The 25,660-nt window shown below is 41.8% G+C and overlaps 1 protein-coding gene across 3 annotated transcripts in view; it reads left to right on the top strand.

Moving 5' to 3' along the window:
* Nucleotides 1-25,660, top strand: part of arnt2 (aryl-hydrocarbon receptor nuclear translocator 2) — a 61,488-nt gene that overhangs the window by 2,919 nt on the left and 32,909 nt on the right. For all 3 annotated transcript variants that reach the window (XM_085409478.1, XM_085409487.1, XM_085409496.1), the window contains exons 2-6: nucleotides 4,603-4,714; nucleotides 8,129-8,176; nucleotides 10,576-10,789; nucleotides 13,634-13,847; nucleotides 19,403-19,505. In XM_085409478.1, the coding sequence (XP_085265604.1) occupies nucleotides 4,603-4,714; nucleotides 8,129-8,176; nucleotides 10,576-10,789; nucleotides 13,634-13,847; nucleotides 19,403-19,505 (691 nt within the window). The remainder of the gene's footprint in view (nucleotides 1-4,602; nucleotides 4,715-8,128; nucleotides 8,177-10,575; nucleotides 10,790-13,633; nucleotides 13,848-19,402; nucleotides 19,506-25,660) is intronic.

The raw sequence follows: 25,660 nt of genomic DNA, 5'->3' as shown, positions 1-25,660 counted from the left end.
GACAAAACAAAATTCTTCTTATTCTTAGTCAAAGAAGATCTCAGTCAGTGCAGATGTCTTGTATGGAGGCTGCATCCAACTGTATAATGAGCCATTCCAATGTGTGGTGGATGCAGGCAGTGAGAGCTCTGTGTGTCATTAAGCACAGCCAGAGGAAAAAAATCAGCCTTATAGTTTCCCTGGGATGGCAGTAGAGTCAGGCACATTGACTCAGACCAGATACCCAGGGATGTGGGAGGGCTGGTCACTGCAGGATTATTCCCATAATTCTGTGGCTCAGACTCATTTGGTGTAAGAGGGTGAGAAACACGAGAAGTGAAATGATCTGATGAGGTCTGTGTGCTTTGAGAGGACAAAAAAACCCATAAAAAAAAATCAGGCCATAAATCAAACTGCAGCTCAGAAGAGTAATCCGGTTGTTCAGTGATGACGTGACGAATCCTACTTCCGGGCCTAAAGCAGTCTGCGTTTAATATGGCTTTTGTGTTGTTAACATGTTTAATGTTTTGTATTTTCTTCTATTTGATCTCAAAAAGCTCCTAAAACAGTCAGTGATCACTGTTGACCTCCCTCGGCCTTTATTACCGCTAATCATTTATTTAAGCTCAGTTTTTAAAACCTTAGGATGTAACTACAGCCCAGCCCATGCAGCAGTATATGAATGACTAACCTCGTATTGTGGATGGATTATCTCAGTTGTTCTCCTGGCTGAAGTTTGGTCCTTTTACAGCATCCTGCCATGCGATTACATTTGTTCCTGACCACCGAGAACACTCACGGTAACTTTTATCGAGTGGAAAAAAAGTTAGCTTGTTTATATCATGCTAACATAGCTGTGTCGCTAGCGGTCACGTAGCACATCATTATATAGCAGCTAGCCCAACTTCAGTAACCCTACAAACGTCACTGCTGTTTAGTTTTCTGTCTTCATTTATGTTGGAAGTGATAACAGAGCTGTACGTTTTAATTTGTTTCCAAAGCCCCGCAGTCAGGACATGCTATATTGTATTTAGATAGAAGCTAGCGAGCTAACTCCCTGCTAACTTCTAACTCCGTTAAATGTCATAAATTCCGTTTTCATGGATGCCTGGATGTTAAACTCAATTGTTACACCTGGTAGAGCAGAACGCTGATCATTTTATTAAAGATGAAAGACTTTAGACAGTTTTTCAACTCTCAGTAATGCTAAGTGTTTGTTTGATATATGGACCTGCAGCGGAGTTTAGGCCCAGACACGGCTAGTGACGTCAGACTGAACAACCGGATTGCTAGAATGTAGCAGAGCATCCTTGTCAGATCTTTGACTGTTCATTTATCAGTTAAACTAGTCTTATTTATTGCTGAAATCATTTTCCATTAACTAAGTGATCAAAAAACAGAAAGTTGTTCTACACCTGTACTAAGGTCAGTTGATTTATTGAATTCATAAACCTTCCAAGTAAAGTTAGTTTCATAGCCATGCCCTTAACAAGCGATATATGGAGCGACTGCCTCCTCTTGCTGCTACTTCAATCATGAAACTGATCTGTGATCAGCTGATCGGCTTTTCTGTCGTGAGTCCGTCTCTCTTGTTTGTTTTTGGCCCACTTTGCACCAGAAAGAGGAAACCAGCGGCTGAACAACAGCAGCACGTTTAAGCTTGATAAGCTGTTGTTAGAATTTATTTAATATTACTTTCTACACCAGGATCTTTTTCTACGTAGCTGACGGCTGTAACTGTGCAGGGGCGGAGCTAGCAAAGTTTAGCCAGGGGGGCCGATAGGGCATTAACAGGGAAAAGGGGGCACAAAGACATACTTTTCTTTCTTATTCTCATTTAAAATGTCTAGCTTTTAATAAATAATTATCTGACACCCAAAGTTTAAATTTGATGTAAAATGTATAGAAGTCCATTACTGTATATAGTGACTATTAAGTCTAATATATACCCTAGTAAGCTATAGTACTTTTTCCTTTGGGAAGGTACCATCTGTGCAGTCTGCAGTTCTGTTGAAGAAAGATGTTGAATCTATTTAACATTTCCTGAAAAAGATTTTCACACTGCATCAAATTAAGGTTGATTACGTCGATTAAGCATCATGAGGTGGAGCGTGAGGGGTGGTTCCCTATTTTTTATTTACTTATTTTTGTTGTTGCTGGGAGTTGGAACCCTATTAGTTAGGTTGCTTAATATTTACGCTAAGTACTCTTTAAAATACCAGAATAGGGAGGATGGTGTAGGTTTAAGTTTATTAGATTGATCAGTATTGCTGAACTATGAAATATTTTTTTTTGCATACAGGTATAACAGAATAGCTTTAGTGTAGTTGTTGTTTTAAACTTGAGTATGAACTTATACAAAATGCAGCAAGATATTTAAAAAACAGTTTTGTTGATTAAAAAACACTATCGGATTCATATCGGTATCGGCAGATATCCAAATTTATGATATCGGTATCGGACATAAAAAAGTGGTATCGTGCCATCTCTAGTATACACCAGTATATACCAGTATACACCAGTATATGCCAGTATATAACAGCAGATCAGAATATCCCTCCAAGACTGTAAATGGTAAATGGCCTGTATTTATATAGCGCTTTACTCGTCCCTAAGGACCCCAAAGCGCTTCACACATCCAGTCATCCACACATTCACACACTATGGAGCAATTTGAGCTTTTCCCACTACTTCTATTGGATTCATGCATTCACTATCAGACTAGCTTGTCTGGATTAGGGTTGTGGGATGCTCAGGCCGATCCCAGCTTCAACTAGGTTAGGCTGTTGGGAGTATTTAAGTTACAGAAAAGGTCCCCAAAAACCATATTTACACACAGGGACTAAACAATTAACTGTCCATTTATACAGCAGTGAAACTTGGTGACTTGAGGCATATATTTTTAAGGGTTCTGCACGTTTCTATTATCAGCCAACACATGCCAGCATTAATGTATGATTGCAAACAAGCCCTGTGTACCTGTACAGGCTATATCATTCGGATTCGATTTAGACACCTGCTCAGTAAACATAGTTTGTGAATACAGATAATGTTACCTTTAAAATCAAGTCTTTTACATTTTGGCCTTTGACTTCTACGTGATGATAAGTGATAATTCATCATGAGAAATGATAGCAGAGGTATAGAGAAACACTGACGGTGTTCAACATTTTAACCATGACAATTAAAGGAGATGAAACACTGTGAAACTGACATAGTTATAACTCTTAGAAGCTGTTTTTTTTTTTTAAAGTGCTTAAAATTAAAGTTTTAAAAACATGTTCAGCGCCATCTTCTACGTTACCGGGTTGGTTGGTTGCGTCTAATAGACTTCCATTAGTTCATGTTAGCTAACTAGCGACAGAACTGATAACTCGGGGGGAAATCGAGGGGACTAAAACTAAAAATGAGCTTAAGCGGGGTCGCTTTTGTGCTGCCCCTGAGTGCAACAATGAGTTTTAGGTTAAAACTAAGGATATAATTTCCACTTTCACTGTATGTGTCTTTAGCAGCATTTGTTTTTTTGTTATTATTTAGCTAGCTTCACTCGAAACTTGAAAGACGTGTATAGTGGTATTTTGAGTGTGTAATAATCCTGCTGTTTGAGGGCTGTTTGTTAAGCTTTGTGGCTAGGGGAAAAAACTATGGAGGTCAGAAATAAAGCGTGACTGAAGAGCGGGAATAGAAACAACCTTGGGTAAGGGTGTGCAGTGATTGAAAAGGAGAAAGGAGGCAGCATTTCCTTCAGTCTCCCCAAAGGCTCATTAATGGATTTAACCCCAGGGCTTTTCTACTTCTGGCTTTCTGGTCGAGCTCCAGACTTCTCACTGTCTCATCAACATAGTGAAACGAGTAGAGTAGAAGATGGCGGAGGCTAAAAACAGAGCTACGAGAGAACAGACACCTATCTGATATGAGGGATGTTTGTACTGGTGTTACTAGTGGCTTTTAATTTCCTAGGTTCCTTTTTGTTGTATAGATCAGGTTTTTATCATCATTTTGTTGTGGCACTCAACAATGAGGAGACATTTAGCCTGCTTTATTTAGTGCAGTGTTTGTGTCTGTGTGCATGTGAGATTGTGTATGTATATATCTCTGGGTGCAGTAACACATACTGTATCAAATTTTAATTAATTTACTTTGTGCACTGAGTTATACTGGCAGGTTTGCTTCACTTATCCATTTCACCTGGCTTAATGAGTGAGTGGCGCAGAAAGATGTAGAGGCACAGAGTGATGATAGAGACTCCAGGAGCATAGACTGTGGTCCTCACACTGTACCAGCTTAATGTTGAGTAAAAGAGGAAGCCTGTATTTTTACTGGTGTGTGTGTATGTGTATATATATATATGTCTAAAAACGTGTTTGATAATCTGAAAGTGTGACAAATATTTTTTTAACAGCACTGTAACATAAAAGCAATGTAAACATACATGTGAGTAGTTTAGAATATTTGACACATCTTACAGTACTTCAAATGCACATTTGCAAATTACAGTTTATATTAAGCAATGGAGAAGACACACACAGAGGACACACAAGCATAGAAACAGTTTTATAGCTGCAAATTATATTGCTTTAAGATTAGAACCATAGTTAGTCCTCCCTCTGTTATATCTTCCAGAAATGGGCAGTGAGTTGCCAGGGACAGTTTCAATGCCAGGAGCTGTTGGATCTGGACCGGTGAGGATGGGTGGAGCCGTCCCAGGTCGTGGGGGCAAGAGGAGATCAGGAGGGTGAGTGTCTTTACTGCTGATATGCTGTGGAAATTAGCTTTAAAATTAAAGGATCAAAAAAGCTTTGTTGGGTCATCAGTCCTTTAAATCCTGTTAGTGTTAAATTTACTGTATTCTGAACTAGTAAATGCAATCGGTGTAATTGTATTGAGGTTTAGGACTCTCGCAGTGTCCTCAATACTGCAGCATAACTGTATTGACACGACAAATTTTCTTATTGTCTTCTGCTTTTAAATGTATCTGCACCTACATGTCTGATTTTGGGCAATGAGTACACCATCAAAGAGCGATTTTTATCACTCCTGGGAACAATGCTAAGCCTCTCTCATCCTCGTTGGAACCGTGCAAGATTTAACACGTTGGTATTTCTAATTCACAGCGGTATGATTACACACTAGACAACTCGCTGCAATAAACTCACCACTTGCTAATTGCAAACTGCTCAGTGGAGTTGGTCCCACTGTGGGACATGGAACTGATTCTTGCTCTGTTGATGCAGCAAGATTCATTGCTATTGATAATGGAAAAATGCAGTAGTTCAGCATTTTCCCATTATCAATAGTAATTATCAACACATTGTGTCTATTGATAATACTTATTGATTTTTCTAAGAAGCGTGGGTGCTCACGTAGTTGCATCCCACAATCTCAATACCAGAAAGACAATCAAGGTTTAAATGAAAAACTAGAAGTTTGGGTGTCTCAAACTTTGAAAGCATATTGTTTAGAAGACTCGTTTATAAGAATAGTTTCTCCGCACAAGATACTATTTGTGAGGTCCAGCTGTTCTCTCTGCAGGAAAAAGCCAACAATGATCGTCCCTTCCATCGAGTTGTGATTCATTAACAGTATTAACTGAAAAAGTAACTGTATACTGTTAATACTGTTCTGTCATTCACAGTTTCTGTGAATATCCTCGCACATTTTATTCTGTGAGTGATAAAATGTGCGAGGATATTTTCTCACCTCTTTATATGAAAAATATTCTAGTTGTTTGAATTTGTCATTTCAACTTTAAAAAGGATTCATTTAGAATGGAACCACATCTCATACTGAAGGCAGACCGCATTAGCATGGAAGTCACAGAATTACAAGAATGATCTGGAATACACATCGATTGCTCTAGACTTTGTATATTTCTGTTTGTTGTACATTAGTTGGTCAGTTTACACTTAACGGTGCACTTAACCCATGCACAGGCAATGTAGAAAGTAAGGTATGGCTCAAGGTTGCGATACAGTTTACTCCTGTCTATGGTGTTCCTGCTGTATGTGCCCAGCTCAGAGTGTATGTGAACGTGTTCACGTGTTTGTGTGGTTTCGAAATGATGTCAAGGTAACGAACAGCTAAAAATCTTCTCTGTTGCCTGCAGACAGTGTGCATAACAGTTTTAATTCTCCAGCAAGTATTCTTAACAGCAAACCCTAACCCTGAAAAAGGGAAATGGGCCCATGCTCCTATTGGCCCACCACTCGCAGGAGGCGCCATAGGAGTTGGTAGCAAAGTGTGTTGGGCGGCGGCCAGAAGCGGAGGCCCTGGCGGACCGACCCCCAACTACCAAAACTAGTGACTGAGACATGGCATGTCACCTCTCTGGTGGGGAGGGAGCCTGTTAGTGCATGAGTTTGACAGAGGTACCAGCGAGATATAGTCTGGCTCACCTCCATGCACGGCCTGGGCTCTGGAACCACTCTCCTGGAGAGAGACTGGACTCTGTCTCAGTCTGGAGTTGACTTTGGTGAAAGGTACCGGGCTGGGGTGGTATCGTACTATCCCCTCGTCTTGCTGCCTGTAATGTGGGGTTTCTCCCAGTGGATGAGAGGGCTTGTTCCCTGCGCCTTTGGTTGGGGAATAGGTCCTGACTGTTGCCTGCACTTCTGCACTGAACCACAGTTTAGAGTACCCAGCTTTCTTGGGGTTCCTGGGTGGGGGTGCTTGAGGGTGCTGGGGACTCTATTGTCCTACTGGGAGACTTCAACGCTCATGTGGGCAACAACAGTGAGACCTGGAGGGGCGTGATTAGGAGGAATGGCCTCCTGGATCTGAACCTGAGCAATGTTTTGTTATTGGACTTCTTTGTAAACCACAGTTTGTCCATAATGAACACCGTATCCGAGCAGAAGTGCACGTGGCACCAAGACACCCTCAGCCGCAGGTCTGGTCATACGATTATAAATTCGAACATCAATCACCAGACCTGTGGCCTAATGTTCTGGACACTCAGGTGAAGAGAGGAGCTGTGCTGTCAACTGATCACCACCTGCTGGGGAAGGATGCTGGACAGACCTGGCGCACCTAAACGTGTAGTGAGGGTGTGCTGGGAACACCTAGCAGAGGCCCCGGCCCACTAGATCTTAAACTCACACCTCCGGCAGAGCGTCAACAGCATCTGAGACTGGGGACACTGAGTCTGCACCTGAGTTCAGCATCTCCAAATTAAAGTGAATAAATAACTGTAAGTGACACTTGACTCACTTTTAGTCACTTACAGTTATTTATTCACCTATTCAGTCAGTTAAATTTTAAAACTGTGTATATACTGTATATTCTGTGTGCCTGTTTATGCCCTGTCCTTATCTTCAACGCCATGCTGCTCTGTTGTATCTTAATTGCCCCTCGGGGATAAATAAAGTCCTTCTGATTCTGATTGCTGAAGCTGCTGCACCTAGTGGAAGGCTTTTACTTTGGTGGTCTCAGAATCTCAACACTGCTTTTCACAGAGGGTGTGGTTCTGTTGGCTTCATCAGGTGATGGCCTACAGCTCACATTGGAACGGTTCGCAGCCGAGTGTGAAGCGGTGGGAATGAGACTCGGCACCTCCACGTCTGAGGCCACGGTCCTCAGCCAGAAAAGGGTCGAGTGTCCATTCTGTCTCAAGGACAGATTCTTGCCCCAAGTGGAGGACTTCAAGTATCTTAGGGTCTTGTTCACAAGTGAAGGGAGCAGGGGCAGGGTACCTGATCACAGGCAGGGCCTAGGTGTTGACAGTTCTTACCGTTCAGCTCCTCAGGACTTGCCTGACCCTTTGCAGGTACTTGGTGGTTACAGCTTTCTCAGCGGCCTCTTTGTGGTTCCCATTCGCCTGTGGGACTCCTAGGTACTTGTAGCTGTCCTCAATGTCTGCAGTGTTGCCTTCTGGTAGTTCAGTCCACTCATTTCTGACTACATTTGCTTCTCTTCATTACCGTCCGCTGTCTTTGAGTCCAGCTTTGTCCAACCATTGGTAGGTATTCTATCAATGACAAAGGAGCTTTTCTACCTCTTCTTACGAATTACAAATTGCTTGTAATTTGTTGGCCAAACGTAGCTTGTGGCTATGTTCTGATACGTTTATGCAATATTTTAAATTTTTTATTAAAAACATACTTAATTAAATTAAGAAGTGGTAATTCTCTTTCCTGTTGTTGTTTCTCAGAATGGACTTTGATGATGAAGATGGAGAGGGGCCTAGCAAGTTTTCAAGGTGAGAACATTCACAGTAGATGGCACACATACTGTCTGAAATTGTTGAGTACATAGTTCATGAAAACCACACAGTTTTTGTTTCAGGGTACCGGCAGGTGCAATGAGTTGTTAATGGTTTCTTGGAACAAAGTAGCAGTTATGTTGGTTTAAATTGGTCCCTTAATTTGAGGTATCGTTCTAAAAATTCCCATTTTGTTTTGAGAATCCTCCTGATACCCTGTTTGTAACTGATGTGGACACATCGGGACTTTTTTCTTTTACATAAAGGGGACTCGAGTCTTCCTCTCACTGCATCTCAAGTGTCCTCTCACAACTTCCTTTCATTTCAGCCTGTCTTTCATTTGTTCCTTCTAATACAATGTAATGTGTGAGTGTGTAGGATAGTTCTGAAGTATAGCAGTCAGTGCTGTTTGGAGCTGACGGAATCTGTGAAGTTGAACAGTGACAATGGAGAGCAGGAGCTGCTCTCTGCTGGCTACACAAGGAACTGCATTTCATGTCTGATCCATGTGGATTGAGAAAGGCATACCATGAAAGGATGTGCCGCTGCATATGCACATTGTACATCTGCTGTTTCCACTCCAGCATATTCATCGTTGCTTTCTCCCATATGCAACAGCTTTCATTCACCTTGCGTCTTATTTCATGACACAAAAGAATGAACTGAAAAAAGGAATTCACTTTTATTTTTGAGGGGGGATGGTGGGTGGGGAGAGCTGGTACTGTTTTAGGCTATAACACCTGAACTGAAGGTTAGAGGGATGAGCAAACACACTGCCCTGTGTACAGGCAGAGTGTGAAAGGTTCTCAGTCAGGTAATATTCCCTGCTAGGGGTTGAATGCGGTCTAATATTTGTTTTAAGAACTGATGAAGGTGACATGTCTTTACAAACAAAATACAAGCTCAAGCAAATACGTCACATTTCCTCCCACACTCACCTTGAGGTTGGACGGTGCAGATTCACCAGTTTAATTATTTAATTTTTCTTTGTTTTTTGTTGGAATCTGAACAACTTAAAGACTTTTACAGATATTGTGGACTTAATTTAATCATAGAAACAATATTCACTAGTGGGTTTGTGGGGTTTTTGCAACTTGCTTATGAGCTATTGTTTGATTGAAATTCTAGTAAATGTTTAGCATGAGATGAGTGGTCCATCAAGATGTTTTCTAGCCTCATGTAGAATTTGACACTAGATGACATTTGAATGCTGGGGTTTATGTGTATTGTAGCGTGCTGTAACATGAAGTGGATCGATACACTAATTTAATTTATTAAACAATTAAAAAGATTGTTAATTTCATTTTAAAAAGGAGGCAAACACCCTCCTGTGTAACTGGGCTCAGTTCGTTGGTGCCTTGACGTGGCAGTAGTAGTGGTTGTGAGTCACTGCTGAGTCAAGTGACAATCCTAAAAACACACATGACCTGAGAAACCATCTTGTTGTCCATTTTTGTACATCAGACTTTGTCGCATTGATCATCAATCTTGAGCTTCACTCTGTGTTTTGTTGGCTCTTCATGAGTATAGCCAAACCATAAATGTAAAATATAACTATTATCTGAAGCCACAGAGCCTTAGTTGTACTCTGTGGTTATACCTTTGCTGTTACATCTAACAAGATTTCCAGGATGGTTTTTTCCATACTTGGATTCCCAACATGTGGGACAGATGTAAGCCAAGCCGAGAGCTTCCCTTGTGTGCTGAGCTTATGCAGGCTTGGTATGTTTTATTTTGGTATTGTGCAATTGTCTTGTATTTTATTTTATCCATTTATTTTTCAATTTTTACCCAAAATTTTCTGAGAATCGCGAGTTTCATGAGAATCTGTGAGGTGTCAATAAAAACTGCCAACTTGGCTCCAGCATGATTTTTATGTATATCCACACCGATATGATGGATTTTTTTAAAAACCTTTCTCTGCTGGTAAATCTGTAAAGTCTGCAGCGTAACCTGCTCGATGGAGCACACACAACTTAAAGATTCATTGGTTGTTTTTGTGTCTTCCCCAAATAAAGTGGGACCAGCTAATCTGGCCGTTGTAGACTCGTGTCTGTTTGTATAATAATGGTCAGAGTGCAGGAGATTATGTCCAGGATTAAGACTAATAGGTGTTTTTTACAAATAGAGTACTTAACAATACTTGGAGGAGCCACTGAAGTCCTTAACTGTTTGTGCCCTGTGTTATTGTCACTGCTTTCTTCTTAGATGAATATTTAAACACTGAATTGTTAAAATAAAGAATAATAATTTGACAACAAAGGGCATCTTTGAGATCAAATTGTACAGTTATTCATCTAAAGTTCCAAAACATCCTGATAAGATACATCCCAAGGCTGCAAGGGGTTCTCAACTTGCATCTTCCAAGCACCTAACTGATCTTTTCTCTGTTGTAGAGAGAACCACAGTGAGATTGAGAGACGCCGGCGCAACAAAATGACCCAATACATCACCGAGCTGTCAGACATGGTCCCCACCTGCAGTGCTTTAGCTCGAAAACCTGATAAGCTGACCATCCTGCGCATGGCTGTTTCCCATATGAAGTCCATGAGAGGGACGGGCAACACATCTACCGATGGCGCCTATAAGCCTTCCTTTCTCACGGAGCAGGTACTGCACTGTCAGAGGAGCAAAGCTCTAGCTGCTCACAGCAAAAAGATGGATGGCAGTGGAACTGAAACTGGCATAGAAAAATATTTTTTATTGTGAAATTTCATCACAACAAAATATTCAACAGTCAACTGTTAGTTGAAGTGGGAATGTCTGGGAACAACAGCAAGGATGAGGTTGGCCAAATAAAATCACAGAATGGGGTCAGTGGATGCTGAGGTGGGTGGTGCACAGAGGTCCCCAACTTTCTACACAGTTAATCATTACAGACCTCCAAACCTCACGTGGTCTTCAGATTAGCGTAGAGGAGAAGAGTGAGCTTTGCAGATTGGGTTTCCATGGCCAAGCAGCTGAAAGCAAGCACTACATCACAGAGCGCAATGCAAAGTGTCGAATGCAGGAGAGTAAAACATGCTGCCAGTTGTCTCTAGAGCAGTGATGCGTATTCTCTGGAGTGATGAATCATCCTTCCCCGTCTGGCAATCAGATGGACGAGTTGCTGGGAGAACAGTACTGTCGGACTACACTGTGTAAAGTTTGGTGGAGAGGGGATCATGGTGTGGGGCTGTTTTTGTGTTCTAGTGAATGGAAATCGTAGTGCTTCAGGATAACAAGACATTTTGGACAATTTCATGCTCCCAAAGTTGTAGGAACAGTTTGGGCCCCTTGCTGTTCCAACATTAGTGTGCACCTGTGCACAAAGCAAGATCCATAAAGACATGGATGAGCGAGTTTGGTGTGAAAGAACTTGACTGGCCAATGTCAGTGTCTGACCTCACAAAGTGCTCCTGGAAGAATGGTCCAAAATTCCCACAAACAGGCACTTAAACCTTGTGGAAAGCTGTGTCAGCTGCAAAGGATGGACGGACAGGATTAAGAATGGGCTGTCACTCAAGTTCATATCTATGTTAAAGGAGACAAGCAAATGCTTTTGACAATATACTGTCTGTCTTCTAGTGTGCAACAAAGACCACTTTTGTTAAAAGAGGTCTTTAAACTGCACTTGGTGACCATTGTGACCAAAAATCTGCACGCTGTAAAATCTCATTCGTTCCCAGAACTAAAAAAAAACAATTATGCAAACTCATTGCCTCAAAAAAACTAAATAAAGGTTACTTAAGATAACTAAGCTGGGCAATGTACACAGTAATAAGATCAACTTGTTGTTCTGACCAACATCTCAAGTTCTACTAAATTAAAAACAGTTTGTGGCTACTTACTGTTTTTCATTTTGCTTACACACAAAGTAAATGCAACAAAATCACACCATGTTTTATCATCCTTGAACTAACAACACTTAATATAAACAAATATGATTCAGAAAGAATAATTAACGTGTTTTGTAATGGAGTTAAAATCAGCCCACTTTCATTTTCAAATGCATTATTATGCCATTCCCAAAAAATGCTGTAAATCTGATATAAACAACCATCCTTATCTGCGGCTGAGTCGTGGAGGCTACCAGCCAAAGCAGAGAACCCCACACCACCTCCTCCTCCCTGGCCACTTAATCCAGTCTATCCAGGGGAACTCCAGCATGTGTCCTGGTCCTGGGACATGCCTGCAACACCTCACCCAGGAGGCGTCCTTGTCAGATGCCCGAACTATCTCAACTGACTCATTTCGATGTGGATAAGTAGCAGCTGCACACTGATGCAGAGCGGGCACTCCACCCTTTTCTGGCTGAGGACCACGGCCACAGATTTGGAGGTGGTGATTCCAGTGAGGGCTGGAGGCAACCACCTGATGCTTAACCAAGCTTAAGCTGACAGGACATCTCTACAGCTTCATGGCAATTACCATCACAAGAGGCACCAACCGCCTTGCAGTCACAGCTCCTTGCAGCAGCTTCAAGATTCGTAAATCTTGCAAACCACAAACATGTTGAGAAGACGAGAGAGAACAATATGGAGCTGTCGGAATTCCCCATCACTTTCAAGAGTTTCAGACTAGACTAACTAACCTGTGCGCTGCCTGAATTGACTACAAGAAAGGCAATGACTCAGTACCTCACGCATGGATCCTGGAATGCCAAAAGTCAGCATGAAGTGTGGGATTTACCAAGGAGATGCTCTCTCTGTGTGCATAGGCCTGAACCCCCCTCAGCCAAATGATCAACAAGATTGCTGCATTCGATATCCCTGCAGCACATAAGAGCAGGGTGCTAGATGCTAGCAGGCAGGGCATACATAGAACGCCATAACCAAGTGTTATGAAACATCTGCACTGAGTATGGCCTGGAAGTCCTGAGGTCAAAATGGGACACACCCCTTAGGGTGGTTGAGGATGAAGTTAAGATCCTGTGGGACTTCCAGATGCAGGTAAACAAACTGGTGCTGGCAAACCAGGTGAGAGGAAGATGGCTGTAATGAAAAATACACCTACATTAAGAGATGGCAACATCAGGAAGAAGAAACGCAAGAAGCGTGAGAGATTCCAAGTGCAAGCTGGAAACGAGCAGCTGCTTCATGCTGTTTCTGACTTTAATACTGCATCTATTGACAGTCATGCCCTTGCTGCTGTTCTCCCTGCCTGCGGCCATATATGCAGACGGAGCAGCAGCACGGAGCCATGCTACCAGATCTCAATGACTATAGCTCAAAGTAACAGGAAACCTATTTCTTCAACATTACCAGAGCTGTAATTATTTTAAGTTAATCAAGAGTTTCCATCTTCTGATAAACATTTATATCTACTTAAATGCTTTATTAACATTTACTTTTACTCACTACATCTTAATTTGAGTTGAACACATTTTCACTGTGTATTTGGTTGAAATTAGCTTGATTTGTCTTTGTCTATTTGTTTGTGCTTCTTGGTTAATCAACCTTTCTTTCCCTGTAGGAACTAAAGCACCTGATCTTGGAGGCGGCGGATGGCTTCCTGTTTGTGGTTGCTGCAGAGACGGGTCGGGTCATCTATGTATCGGACTCGGTGACACCAGTGCTGAACCATCCCCAGTCTGAGTGGTTTGGCAGCACTCTGTACGAGCAGGTCCACCCTGATGATGTGGACAAATTGAGGGAACAGCTCAGCACCTCAGAGAACTCCATGACAGGTAGAGAAAGGATCGTCACAAATAATTCTTGCAGCTTGACGTGTTGTACTTTTGATCATTGTTGTTTCGTAAAATGATTTGAGCAGCAGAGCGTCTTTACAACCACCTGCTACACACACTCACCACCTGTCAGGCTGCACTACGCTTACCTTTTAGAACAAGTAACACTCTGATATTCATCACAGTCTGAAGGGTTCGCTCTTATTCTGAAAAGATTTGTTGATGAGACTTCATAGACTGGATTCATCATAACACAGTACGACAGAAGTGGTTGATCTGGCCAGCTGATCATCTCAACCCAGCGGCATAAGGCTTGAGTCACAAACATTTGGGTTTCCTTCTCATTCTGTTCTGACATTTTTGATTCGTACCACCATTTAAGCTTCAGGTCCAGTTGAAACCGTCCTACAGCCAGCTATGTTTTGGTTATTTATTTGTGAAGCTCCACAGTTTGGAGTCACTGTCACGCGGGGAGATCACAGGTGGGTTCTTGCTGTTTGGAAGATGAGCAGCTTTCTTCAATCTACCACTCCTCTCCACCTCGCAGAACTGAGTGTCATTATTGTAACGTTGGACACAGAGGAAGAATCAAAATGGGGAGAAGAGGAGAACATTTAAGATTAGGGTGGAATATTTATCAAAGGCATTTTAATTTAGCATTTAGAAATGGAACTCTGAAACTATTATTAAGATTTAGGTCTGGTTTAAATCTGCTGTTAATCTTTCTTATATTTGGTGTTACATTATAATTCTAGCTGCATACATATGATGTATTTAAAGCTGAAAGACTGACAGTAACATTGGAACTCTAAAAACCTCTGCAATACTTGGATTGCTCACTTGAGGGCAGCATTGTTTTCTTAAACCTCCTTCTGCAGACTGTAGTCTGGATCACCACAAAGCGTGCCTGTTGGTCTGTGCGTGGACTCCAGAGTGCCTCTGAACACCCAGCATTACTGTGTAATCCACGTAACCCAGTAATCCCCGTGTCGAGCTCTGGCAGATGAAAACACACCAGAATGCACGCGTACACAAGCACATGAGCACACGCGCACAGCCTTTGAAGTCACTGGGTTGAGTTTAATTCACTCCTCTTCTTCTCCTCCTCATCGTGTGCGTGGCTGCATGGTTTTCCAGTTTGTTGATGTGGAAGGACTGAACAATATCCGTCAGCTCCCAGTAGACCAAAACTCTCCAAAGGAGTTGCTGATGTCTGTAGCTCATTGCAGAAAGTTGATTATTTTTGGTGAGAAGGTCGTAGTACAGTTCACATCTTTCTTTCTTTTTTATTATGGCACACAAAAATATTAATGCTATTTTTCTATTCATATTTAGTTTAGCCCAGTACACTTTGTGGAAGTCCCCAGAACCACATCCCAGTCACTTTTAATGAGGATATGTCCTTCAACTAGTACCTGCCAGTATTTCTAACATACCAATACAATACGTCCCGGTCGTTGTGTCCTTGGGCGAGACACTTCACCCGTTGCCTACTGGTGGTGGTCAGAGGGCCCGATGGCGCCAGTGTCCGGCAGCCTCGCCTCTGTCAGTGCGCCCCAGGGTGGCTGTGGCTACAATGTAGCTGCCATCACCAGTGTGTGAATGTGTGTGTGAATGGGTGGATGACTGGATATGTAAAGCGCTTTGGGGTCCTTAGGGACTAGTAAAGCGCTATATAAATACAGGCCATTTACATTTGTCTCTGAGTGATGCTGAAATACAACAAATACTTTTGCATTTGTTGCTTCTAGACTCATCTGTTGTAATTCCTTATCTCACTATTCTAAAAGCTCCCTGAAAATCCTTCAGTTGACCCATAACATCCTGGAAGTTTTTCCTTACTAGAGTTTTTAAAAGTAAAATCGAAGGCAGAGCCTTCGGCTGTCAGGCTTGTGGAAACAGCTCCCAGCTTGGATTTAAGAGACGAGTACAGTCTTTGATTATGATTATCAGAATGCTGGTGGCAGCGTGGTGTTCAACGGGTAGCACTGTTGCTACACAGGAAGAAGCTCCTGCGGCGTTTGTGTGTGGAGTTTGCAGACATGGGGCGAACATGTGTGGCAGAGGGTTAGGGTTAGAGCAGGGGTGTCAAACTCAAATACACAGTGGGCCAAAATTCAAAACTGGAACAAAGTCGCGGGCTAACGTTAATATTTATTGGAAAAAAAAATCTTCCTCCAGATATGAGAATGAATCTTTTCTTATGGACTCAAACAAGTTTTGCTGAAAAACTGAATATGGAACAAGCAAAGCTTAATACTAAACAATATATATATTAGCTGTATAATACCAGCAGGCTAGCTCTGATAGTCATTTGGTATGGCTTCGCGGGCCAAATGTAATTAGGCTGCGGGCCAAATTTGGCCCGCGGGCCAGAGTTTGACACCTATGGGTTAGGTGGTTCTAGACTGACTGCAGGTGTGAGTGATGGTCTGCCTCTCCCTGTGACGGTCTTTGGTGTACCCGGCTGCTCACCCAGTAACATCTGGCCCAGGGATCGAAGCAAACTTCCTGCACTCCTTCCTGAACTACAGCTGCACCTGTAGTTTTTAGTAGAGATGGCACGATACCACTTTTTTATGTCCGATACCGATATCATAAATTTGGATATCTGCCGATACCGATATGAATCCGATAGTGTTTTTTAATCAACAAAACTGTTTTTTAAATATCTTGCTGCATTTTGTATAAGTTCATACTCAAGTTTAAAACAACAACAACACTAAAGCTATTCTGTTATACCTGTATGCAAAAAAAATGTTTCATAGTTCAGCAACACTGATCAATCTAATAAACTTAGACCTACACCATCCTCCCTATTCTGGTATTTTAAAGAGTACTTAGCGTAAATATTAAGCAACCTAACTAATAGGGTTCCAACTCCCAGCAACAACAAAAATAAATAAATAAAAAATAGGGAACCACCCCTCACGCTCCACCTCATGATGCTTAATCGACGTAATCAACCTTAATTTGATGCAGTGTGAAAAAAAATGCACAGAAATCAATTATTTTTCAAGAAATATTAAATAGATTCAACATCTTTCTTCAACAAAATTGCAGACTGCACAGATGGTACCTTCCCAAAGGAAAAAGTACTATAGCTTACTAGGTTATAATAGACTTAATAGTTACTATATACAGTAATGGACTTCTATTCATTTTACATCAAATTAAAACTTTGGGTGTCAGATAATTATTTATTAAAAGCTCGACATTTTAAATGAGAATAAGAAAGAAAAGTATGTCTTTGTGCCCCCTTTTCCCTGTTAATGCCCTATCGGCCCCCCTGGCTAAACTTTGCTAGATCCGCCCCTGCACAGTTACCAGCGTCAGCTACGTAGAAAAAGATCCTCGAGTAGAAAGTAATAATAAATACATTCTAACAACAGCTGATCAAGCTTAAACGTGCTGCTGTTGTTCAGCCGCTGGTTTCCTCTTTCTGGTGCAAAGTGGGCCAAAAACAAACAAGAGAGACGATCAGCTGATCACAGATCAGTTTCATGATTGAAGTAGCAGCAAGAAGAGGCAGTCGCTCCATATATCGCTTGTTAAGCTTAACGCAGGAATGCTTTACATTCAGAGATGGACTTACACACTTGCTTTACTTCTCTCGGGGATAACTTTGTCGGAGATGAAATGCCGGGTTGCTAGCGAAGCTCCACATGCTATCCAGACCACCGACAGGTCCCGCATGCCACAGCCGCTCTATCACGTGATGCATACTGCTCCGACGTGCTAACGTTCTGAGGCGAGTTACGGCGTGTTGCAAGTTTTGTGAGGTGCTTTCGTGATATTTAATGGATCGGATTACATTTTTTATTTTTCTCCGATATCCGATCCAGTAATTTAGGTCAGTATCGGACCGATACCGATACGTAATATCGGATCGGTCCATCTCTAGTTTTTAGTTTGTCCTGTTTGTTGTATGTGGTGCTGCTCACGGGGGATCAGCTGGTTATTTGTGTGTCTAATATAATACCTTAGAGTATAAAGCAGTTTGAAGGTGTGTTGTACCTTATGATAGCTGAATCTCTGGTCCTTAACCGAGACGTTGTTGGGTTCTTTTGTGACGAGTGAGTTGGTCCACGTTTACTATGGTGCTTAACCTTCTTTCCTCTGTATGGATCATTAAGTTTGTGTGTAAAAAATCTAATATCACAATATGTTTACATAACCTCCAAAAACTGTTGTCTTCAACCACTTACTGCCTAAAGTTGCACTGCTGTACTCATTCAAATGGACCCTTCATTACTTTTTTCTACTTTGAATAAAAAAAAATCTGAATGAATTGAAATGTGTGTTTTTTTTTTTTTACCATCAGCTGCACTCAGACTTTCTGTGGTCAGCACCTTTAAGAACCAAAAATCATCAAAAGTACGTCAAGCAAGAAGTCATGAGACAAAATTAAAAGCGAAATAAAAAGGCACTCTTTTGTCTTTATAACAATAGTGAAAAAAACCATCTTTTTCTTTGTGTAAGCCACTAACCTGCCACTGTGAGAGCTTTGTCCAGTGTTTCTTTAAACTACCGTAACTCTTGAACAGCTTGAGTGATCTTAAAAATTCCAACATAATTAATGATGCATTTGCAGCATGAGGGGGAAAAACTCGACGTGAATTTTTTCCGCTTAAGCACTTTATACTTGATGGGTACGATAAAGCCGTCATATGTGGGGAAAACTCAGGATTCCTTGAGTATATTAAATATATAACGCCCACCCCCAGTGTGAATATCCAGTCAGCTTCATGGTTTCTGGATACTAAAAGTAATGAACTGCATTTCTGAGAGGTCGGTGAAGTTGCTTTTTTCTGGCCGTCTCAGTAATCAGCTTTCTCTTCAAGCCTTCAATTCGAATGTCTCTCTTTTCATCCCCGTCTCAGTGCCAGTGAAGAGAATTGGTTGAGGGATTTAATGTGCACTTAGATCCCACAAGTGGTTTGATGTCAGTCACAGGACGATTAATTAGGCTTTTTACTGCAGCTTTATTGAAACACTCATTCTAGATACAACAGACTGATTGGATATTGCTAAAATGGCAGTATTGATGTTGATCAAACAAACATTTTACTCTGAATAGATTCTGATCTCAAGGTCCTGCATGGATCTACTCCCCAGAAACTGACCCAATGCCATTTGTTTGGTTCATTACCACAGAGGAAATCAGTAAACACGTTCTTTTGAATGTGATAAAGGATGAGCCTGTACTCACTGCTGCTGTCAAAGCAAAAGTACACAAGTACACCTTAGCTTCACTGTGTTCGAGCCATCACTTACAATCAATAGAGACAGACCCGCCTGCTGCCACTCATAAAACTACATGTCCACTTGATGCGTTTTTCTGTCATGAAACACTGTGGCACTCAGGATTAGCACCCAGATGCTTCAAACTGCTTTAAAGCTGATTTCAAAATGAAAAACAAAGCAGTGCTGGACCGAACGTAAAAGAGCAAAAAACACAGAACACTGGGCGAAAGACCCAGGACCGTGGCAGTGTTGTTGCAGACTATACATGTGTAATATTATTATTAAAGATGTTGTTTGTGTGTCAACAGGGCGAATTCTGGACCTGAAGACGGGAACGGTGAAGAAGGAAGGACAACAATCCTCCATGAGGATGTGCATGGGCTCCCGACGCTCCTTCATATGCCGAATGAGGTGTGTGTGACCAAGTTGTTTTTTGGGGAGGGGGGATTTTGATTTTGTGCCTTTCGAGCACCCAAAAGTCAAGACTGCTGTGGGCTACCTAAAAACCAAAACTTCCAGTGGGCCCACCCAAATATACATACTTAAATTTCAGCTACGACCTTTGTGGCCCTCCAGAGCCCCAGCCCACACATGACTGCACTATAGAGCAGTGCATTGAACTCAGAGTTATATTACAGCACATAAGACAAAGTCGGACAACCATTCAAAATGATAGTACAGTAACGACCGGGTTAAGCTTCATATGCACGGTTATGGAGTAGATGGTGGGATGTTTAGCTTGGCCGTTAGTGTGATTTTACTAGTTTCTCTGGGTTTAATTCCAGATGAGTTTTACTTGTCAGATTGTTTACATATATAATGTAAACGTGATCCATGGAATTTTTCAAGTGGTTACTTTTTAGTGATCACTGCATCAGTCATTTATTTGGGTAATGTTAAAGTGTTTGGGGAAAGCAGGGTAGTCTGATGTAAGGCCAAATCTGCTCTTTCATTGCTTTCAACTTGAGCTTGCATGTCAGCAGACTGAAATCTGTTGAAATGCAAGCGAGCACAGATGAAGTGATTCTTAGCAGCGTTTGATGTATTGTAGCAGGAAGGGAGCGTCTCTGTTTTTTCTACTTTGTTGTTTTAGTCTTTGCTGCGTTGCCCCTGGATCCCTTTAGAAATAGGTCATCTCAGACCTATAGGGCAGTGGTGAGACCAAGATTGAGACTTGCGTTCAGTGTAATATCTATTGAGATGTTGAGGTTGCTGACGAAAGGAAATGGAAGCCTGGTTATAATGATGTGTCTCTACGCCTCCCTCTAATCACTGCAGCGTTAGTCCACACAATAGCAATAGCAGCCTGTTAAGTGCAGAGTGCAGTCACTTATCCTGCAACCACAACAGCCTCCCTACTGTGTTAGGAGCTATAAAAAGGTAACACTGACAATGACATCTAATTTAAACCGGGACAGTTAATGGATGTGTTTATACCAGAAATATAAGATGCAAATCTAGCTCCAGAGCAGATCCCATAAACGTCACATCAGAAAGAAGTTAAGCGGTCACAGAAATGGTTGGGGATCTGTCATTGTTGTGAGACTTTTACATCAATGTGGGCAGAGTAGAGCACTGCTTTATTACCACTGGTAAGCTGTTTACTGACAGCACAGTTTGTCTAAATGTGCCTATGAGACACCTTATAGGAGGTGTAGTCCATGTAAAGCTATGTGAATAAAACAGTGATATTTTCTTTTAACCCTTTAGAGCCGGTCGGAGTGGGCACGCTCCGTTTTGTGTAACTATTTTTAAATCCCGGTAGCACCGCAACCACGTGAGCTAGCGCAATAATTCTTTTTGCATATGAAACCGGAGGAGTTGTACTTACATCTTATGCCATCAGCTTGTCCTCGGTCACAGTTTCCTTCCACATATAGCTTTACAAAAACTGCATAAAAAGCACTTGCAGCAACAAAAACATAATATTCCAGAAACACGCTTTGCCGATCCGATCAGCTGCTTGTAACACTTCCTACGTCCATCAGCGCGAACTATCGCATGTCCGCCATGTCCTGCCCGAAACCGGAAGTGACGTCATTTTCGCGGAAATGTAGTTTTTTTACCATCAAGGCCTCATGAGCTTATGCTGGTGTTTTTAAAAGTTATCTTTGACTTTATGACTTTCTGTGTCGTTTCTGGGATGCTGAGGACTCATATTGCACTGCTGGAAATAGTTTATTTTGATGCAGATGCTGCTTTTTTGCAAATTTGCACTATTATATTTATTTTCGTTTTTCCTGCAGTGTATAAAAATTGGTGTATTTCAAAAACAAAACTATAAAGACACTCAAAATAAATTTCCTGTTGTTGTAAACTATTTTGTGCAACTTTTTTGTATTTACAGTTTTGAGGGATAAACCTCTTAAATTTCTCTAACTAGAAATATATGTTAAAAAATCAAAAACGATTTTCAATTTTTTTGTAGTTTATTGCACTTTTTTGCAATTTATGTAATTACTATGCACTTAATGCAGACATATTATTAAAATTTAGGCTGTAGTGGTTGTATTGATGTATAGCAACTTGAAATGCTCCCATAAATGGCACTACAGCATGTAAAAATATAATATAAGCTCTGGCGGACTTGGTTCTATGGTAGGTCTTAAAGGGTTAATGGTCAAACCTCAAAAATGTGTATTTTTTTCAAATAGGAATGGCTTATTATCAATTATTTTTATGTTGTTGTTTTTTTAAATTAATGAATAATGAATGAATGATGTGTTGATTTAATTATGTTTTATTTACATAGTACCAAATCGCAACAAGAGTTGCCTCAAGGTACTTTGTATTGAAAGGTAAAGACTCTACAATGATAATTCACAATCAAAGTCACAGCTGTAGGAACAGCCTAGCTACAGTCAGTAATGGCCTCATTTACTTAAAATGTTACATTTTACATTGTTGGAGAATTTTCCAGCTTCTCCCACTGACTCCCTTTAGGGGTCACTACAGCTAATCATCTGCCACAACCTCACCCTGTCTTTAGCATCGTCTTCTGTCACACCACCCGTCCTCTTTCAGTACATCCATGAATTTTGTGGTCTTCCCCTTTTTTCCTGCCTGGCAGCTTCATATTCAGTCTCCTTTGTCCAGTAGAGTCACCATCTCTCTTCTGCATATGTCCAAACTATCCCAACCTTCCCTCTCTAATGTTATGTTGTCCATCCTGCTCACTCCCACTGACAACCTTAACATCTTCAACTATGGCACCACCACTGCTCCTTTTGATGAATACTTACCACTAAAAATCAGGAGTCTGTTCACATGTCGTGCCTGTCAGTGTAAACCTTTGATCCTGTGAGGTTTATTTATTGACCTTTTGTCATGCATCTCACGCAATTCCAATTGAACAGTCCAGCAAATGATATTTTATGGTTTTATTTTATTGCATTGGACTTGGAGTTGCTCAGGTAGACTTCATGCAAATGGTGTTTCTCATCTAGAAGATGCGTGATTTTCAAATATAGACAGCAATTCTGTCCATAAGAATTATGAACAGAATCAGTGACAAAGGGCCGTCCAACACCCACTGGCAATGAGTCTGATTTATTGTCTGTGGTCCAAACTCTTGCAACGGTTGTATGAGGACCGAATGGCTCCTAGCAATGGATCAGGCTCCACCCACAGAATCCTCAGACTCCTCCTTCAGCATGATAGCTCCCTCCATCTCCAGTGTCCACCATCTGGTTTTAGGGTTACCACGACGACAGGCACCGGCCACATTTCTGCCACAGCTCAGTGAAGCAGTTTCATGTGCTGAACATGGTCCACTTAATGTCCCCAGTCTCCCGCTGAATGCTAATCTGCCTACGGTGCCTCTTGCAGGTGGTGGGCTTACAGAAGGGTGGGCTCATGTCGCTTCTTCGGGGTATGCCTGGCTGCGCCCCGTAGGCTAAGGCATGGCCACCAGGTGCTCTCCTTCGGGTCAAACTCCCCAGGCCGAGCTCCAGGGCAGGACCCTGGTAACCCTATCCCACGATGGGTGAACTGTTCCCTGGATTTTACATTCATAGGGCTTTTCTGAATCCCTCTTTGTCTGGTCCCTCACCCAGGATCAATTTGAATGACAACATAGCCCCTGGGATCCCTGGGACAGACAAAACCGCTCTATCACGATAAGGTAGAGATTCACTGTGGGGCATTGATATAGGGATTTGCTAATAACACAGACAATGCGCTAATAAGGCCTGAAGGCCTGATATCTTTACATGGTTTACATCAGGGTTATCAAACTCAACTGCACAGGGGCCAAAAGTCAAGGCACACTTTAGGTCGTGGGCCAAACAAGAAAAACATTTATTGAACACAGTAAAACATGTTTTTTTAAACATAAATATGAATAAAAACAGACGGGAATATTATTCCTTTGGTTATTATTGGTTTGCGAAGCAGCTTGAAGTTCTCTTTTTGTGCTTCAGAGTCACCAAAGTGCCGCGTGAACTCAGTGCGCTCAGCTTATCAGCAAAGTGCGCCTTCTTGGTTCAACATTACTGCAACAGGGAAAGTGCGGCAGGTTGCACTGGTGCATTTGTGACAGCTTCACGTGAAACGCCTTCACCGTATCATACATGTCATGTCCATGAACCGACAGGTTTCCTTGCTGAGCTCAAAAACTGTTTTGAGAACTTTCCCATAACTCAGCCAGCGGAGCTCTGCATGAAGGAATGTGGGCAAACTCTGAATCCATTTCCCACATAAAAGACTCAAACTGACGGTGATTTAAACCTTTAGCTCAGATAAAGTTTACAGTTCGCATCACGGTGATCATTACATGCTCCATTTTTAGGACTTTACCACACAGCGTTTCCTGGTGTGTGATGCAGTGATGTGCTGTTAACTCAGCGTACATTTCTCCTGCATCTTTACTCGCATCCTGCTGACTAGTCCGCTTTTTTTCACCGCACAGCACCGGCGCTCCATCTGTTGTAAGTCCAACAAGTTTGTCCCAGGACAGTTTCACCTTGACATACGTTTAAAAAAAATGTCTTTTCCTGTCGTTGTCCCGTGCATCGATTAATGTCCAATATTTCCTCTCCACGGATGAAGATGGCCAGCTGTGCAGTGTCCATCATGTCTGTACTTTCATCCACAGTAAGAGAGTATGCAATAACGTTTTTGCTTCTTTCACACAACTGTGTTCTTAAATCAGTGGCCGTCTCACAAACCGATCAGCAATCGTGTTTCTGCTCAGGCTCACATTTGCTAAAATCTGCGTTTTTGTCTGGACGGAAGACGTCGCACAGCTTCATCCTGCAGCTCTTCAGAGCGGTACCGGGCTCATTTGGCTCCTCTGCTACGATAAAACTTGCTTTCACAACAGCTTCACTTTGTGGTTTTGCTCTGGTGACAAACGTCTGCTGAAATGTCAGGTTCTACTTCCTGTAGTTTCTGCGTTTAGGTTTTTCAGCTTATCCTGACGTTTTGTCTCGCAGTGCCGTCTTAAATTAAATTCCTTCATTACAGCCACATTAGCTCCACTAATAAGACTCATGGGTTTACCAGCATGTCTGTAAACATATATTCAGCCTCCCACCGGTGCTGAAAGGCTCTGCTTTCAGAATCTTTTCTCTCCACCATTGTGAGCGGCGAGCTTCACAATAACAGAAGTTTGACTTGATTGACGCGGGAATGTTCCCAGGTAGCCTAGCGTTCAGCAAGGAGGCTGCAGCGCTGCATTATGGGATCTGTGTGTGTTATTAGCGCCTCATATCGCCAGGCCATGCATAACAATAATAATAAATCTATATAAAATGATCTCGCGGGCCGGATATAAATGTCCGTCGGGCCGGATGTGGCCCGCAGGCCTTGAGTTTGACACGTTGTTAACATATCCTGACTTTACTAAGATTAGGATACAGTGGGTTTAAATCAAGTCTTCGAAGTGTGAGTATATTTTGTCGATAAGGTATTTTACAGTGATGACTTGTTGATTCTTCTGTAACATTAGATTTGTACCTAGTCAGCTGTGAAAGTGCACTCACCAGGCTTCTAAATGCCACGAAAGAAAAATCCAATATATGGCTCATACCTGATTTTTAAATGATTTTTTTCACACCACATATGCTCAGGCTATATGCCTTTTTATCCTTAAGTAATATTACTAGAAATGTTGTCTCACAGTTTTCTTACCAGGTGGCTGATGTTCTGTATACAGCTCATTAGGATTTCCCTCTGTGTATATTCTCTCCACGCCATCGCTTCAGACCCTTTGCAAATCCAGTTTGTTTCTAAATTTGTCTTTTTCTCTGTGTCAGGATGTGACTCTGTTTGCCCCACAGCCCTCATTACCCTTTGGCAGAAATGACATGAAAGCAGCACTGACTCCTTTGAGAGCTTAGAAAAGCCTCGCCTTTTCCATTTTTTCCCCTAACGTGCTGTTTTTGTTATTGCCAGAGTGTGCTCTTAGCTTGTTTGGTCTGGATCTGTCACAAAGGCCTGAGAGTTGCACGGAGCTCAGTGTGTTATATTCTCAGAAATCTGTCGACTTTTTTCCTGTTGCTATTCATAATGCAAACAGCATGCTGGAAACACTGAAATGCATCCCCTCTGTGACACATGCAGAA

This window comes from Rhamphochromis longiceps, linkage group LG1, assembly GCF_057381845.1.
Source record: "Rhamphochromis longiceps isolate RC_006_pf linkage group LG1, R_longiceps_female_GT1.1, whole genome shotgun sequence".
In the NCBI taxonomy this organism is placed as follows: Eukaryota; Metazoa; Chordata; class Actinopteri; order Cichliformes; family Cichlidae; genus Rhamphochromis; species Rhamphochromis longiceps.
The sequence above is the reverse complement of the archived record's forward strand: the minus strand, read 5'-3'. Positions and strand labels throughout refer to the sequence as shown.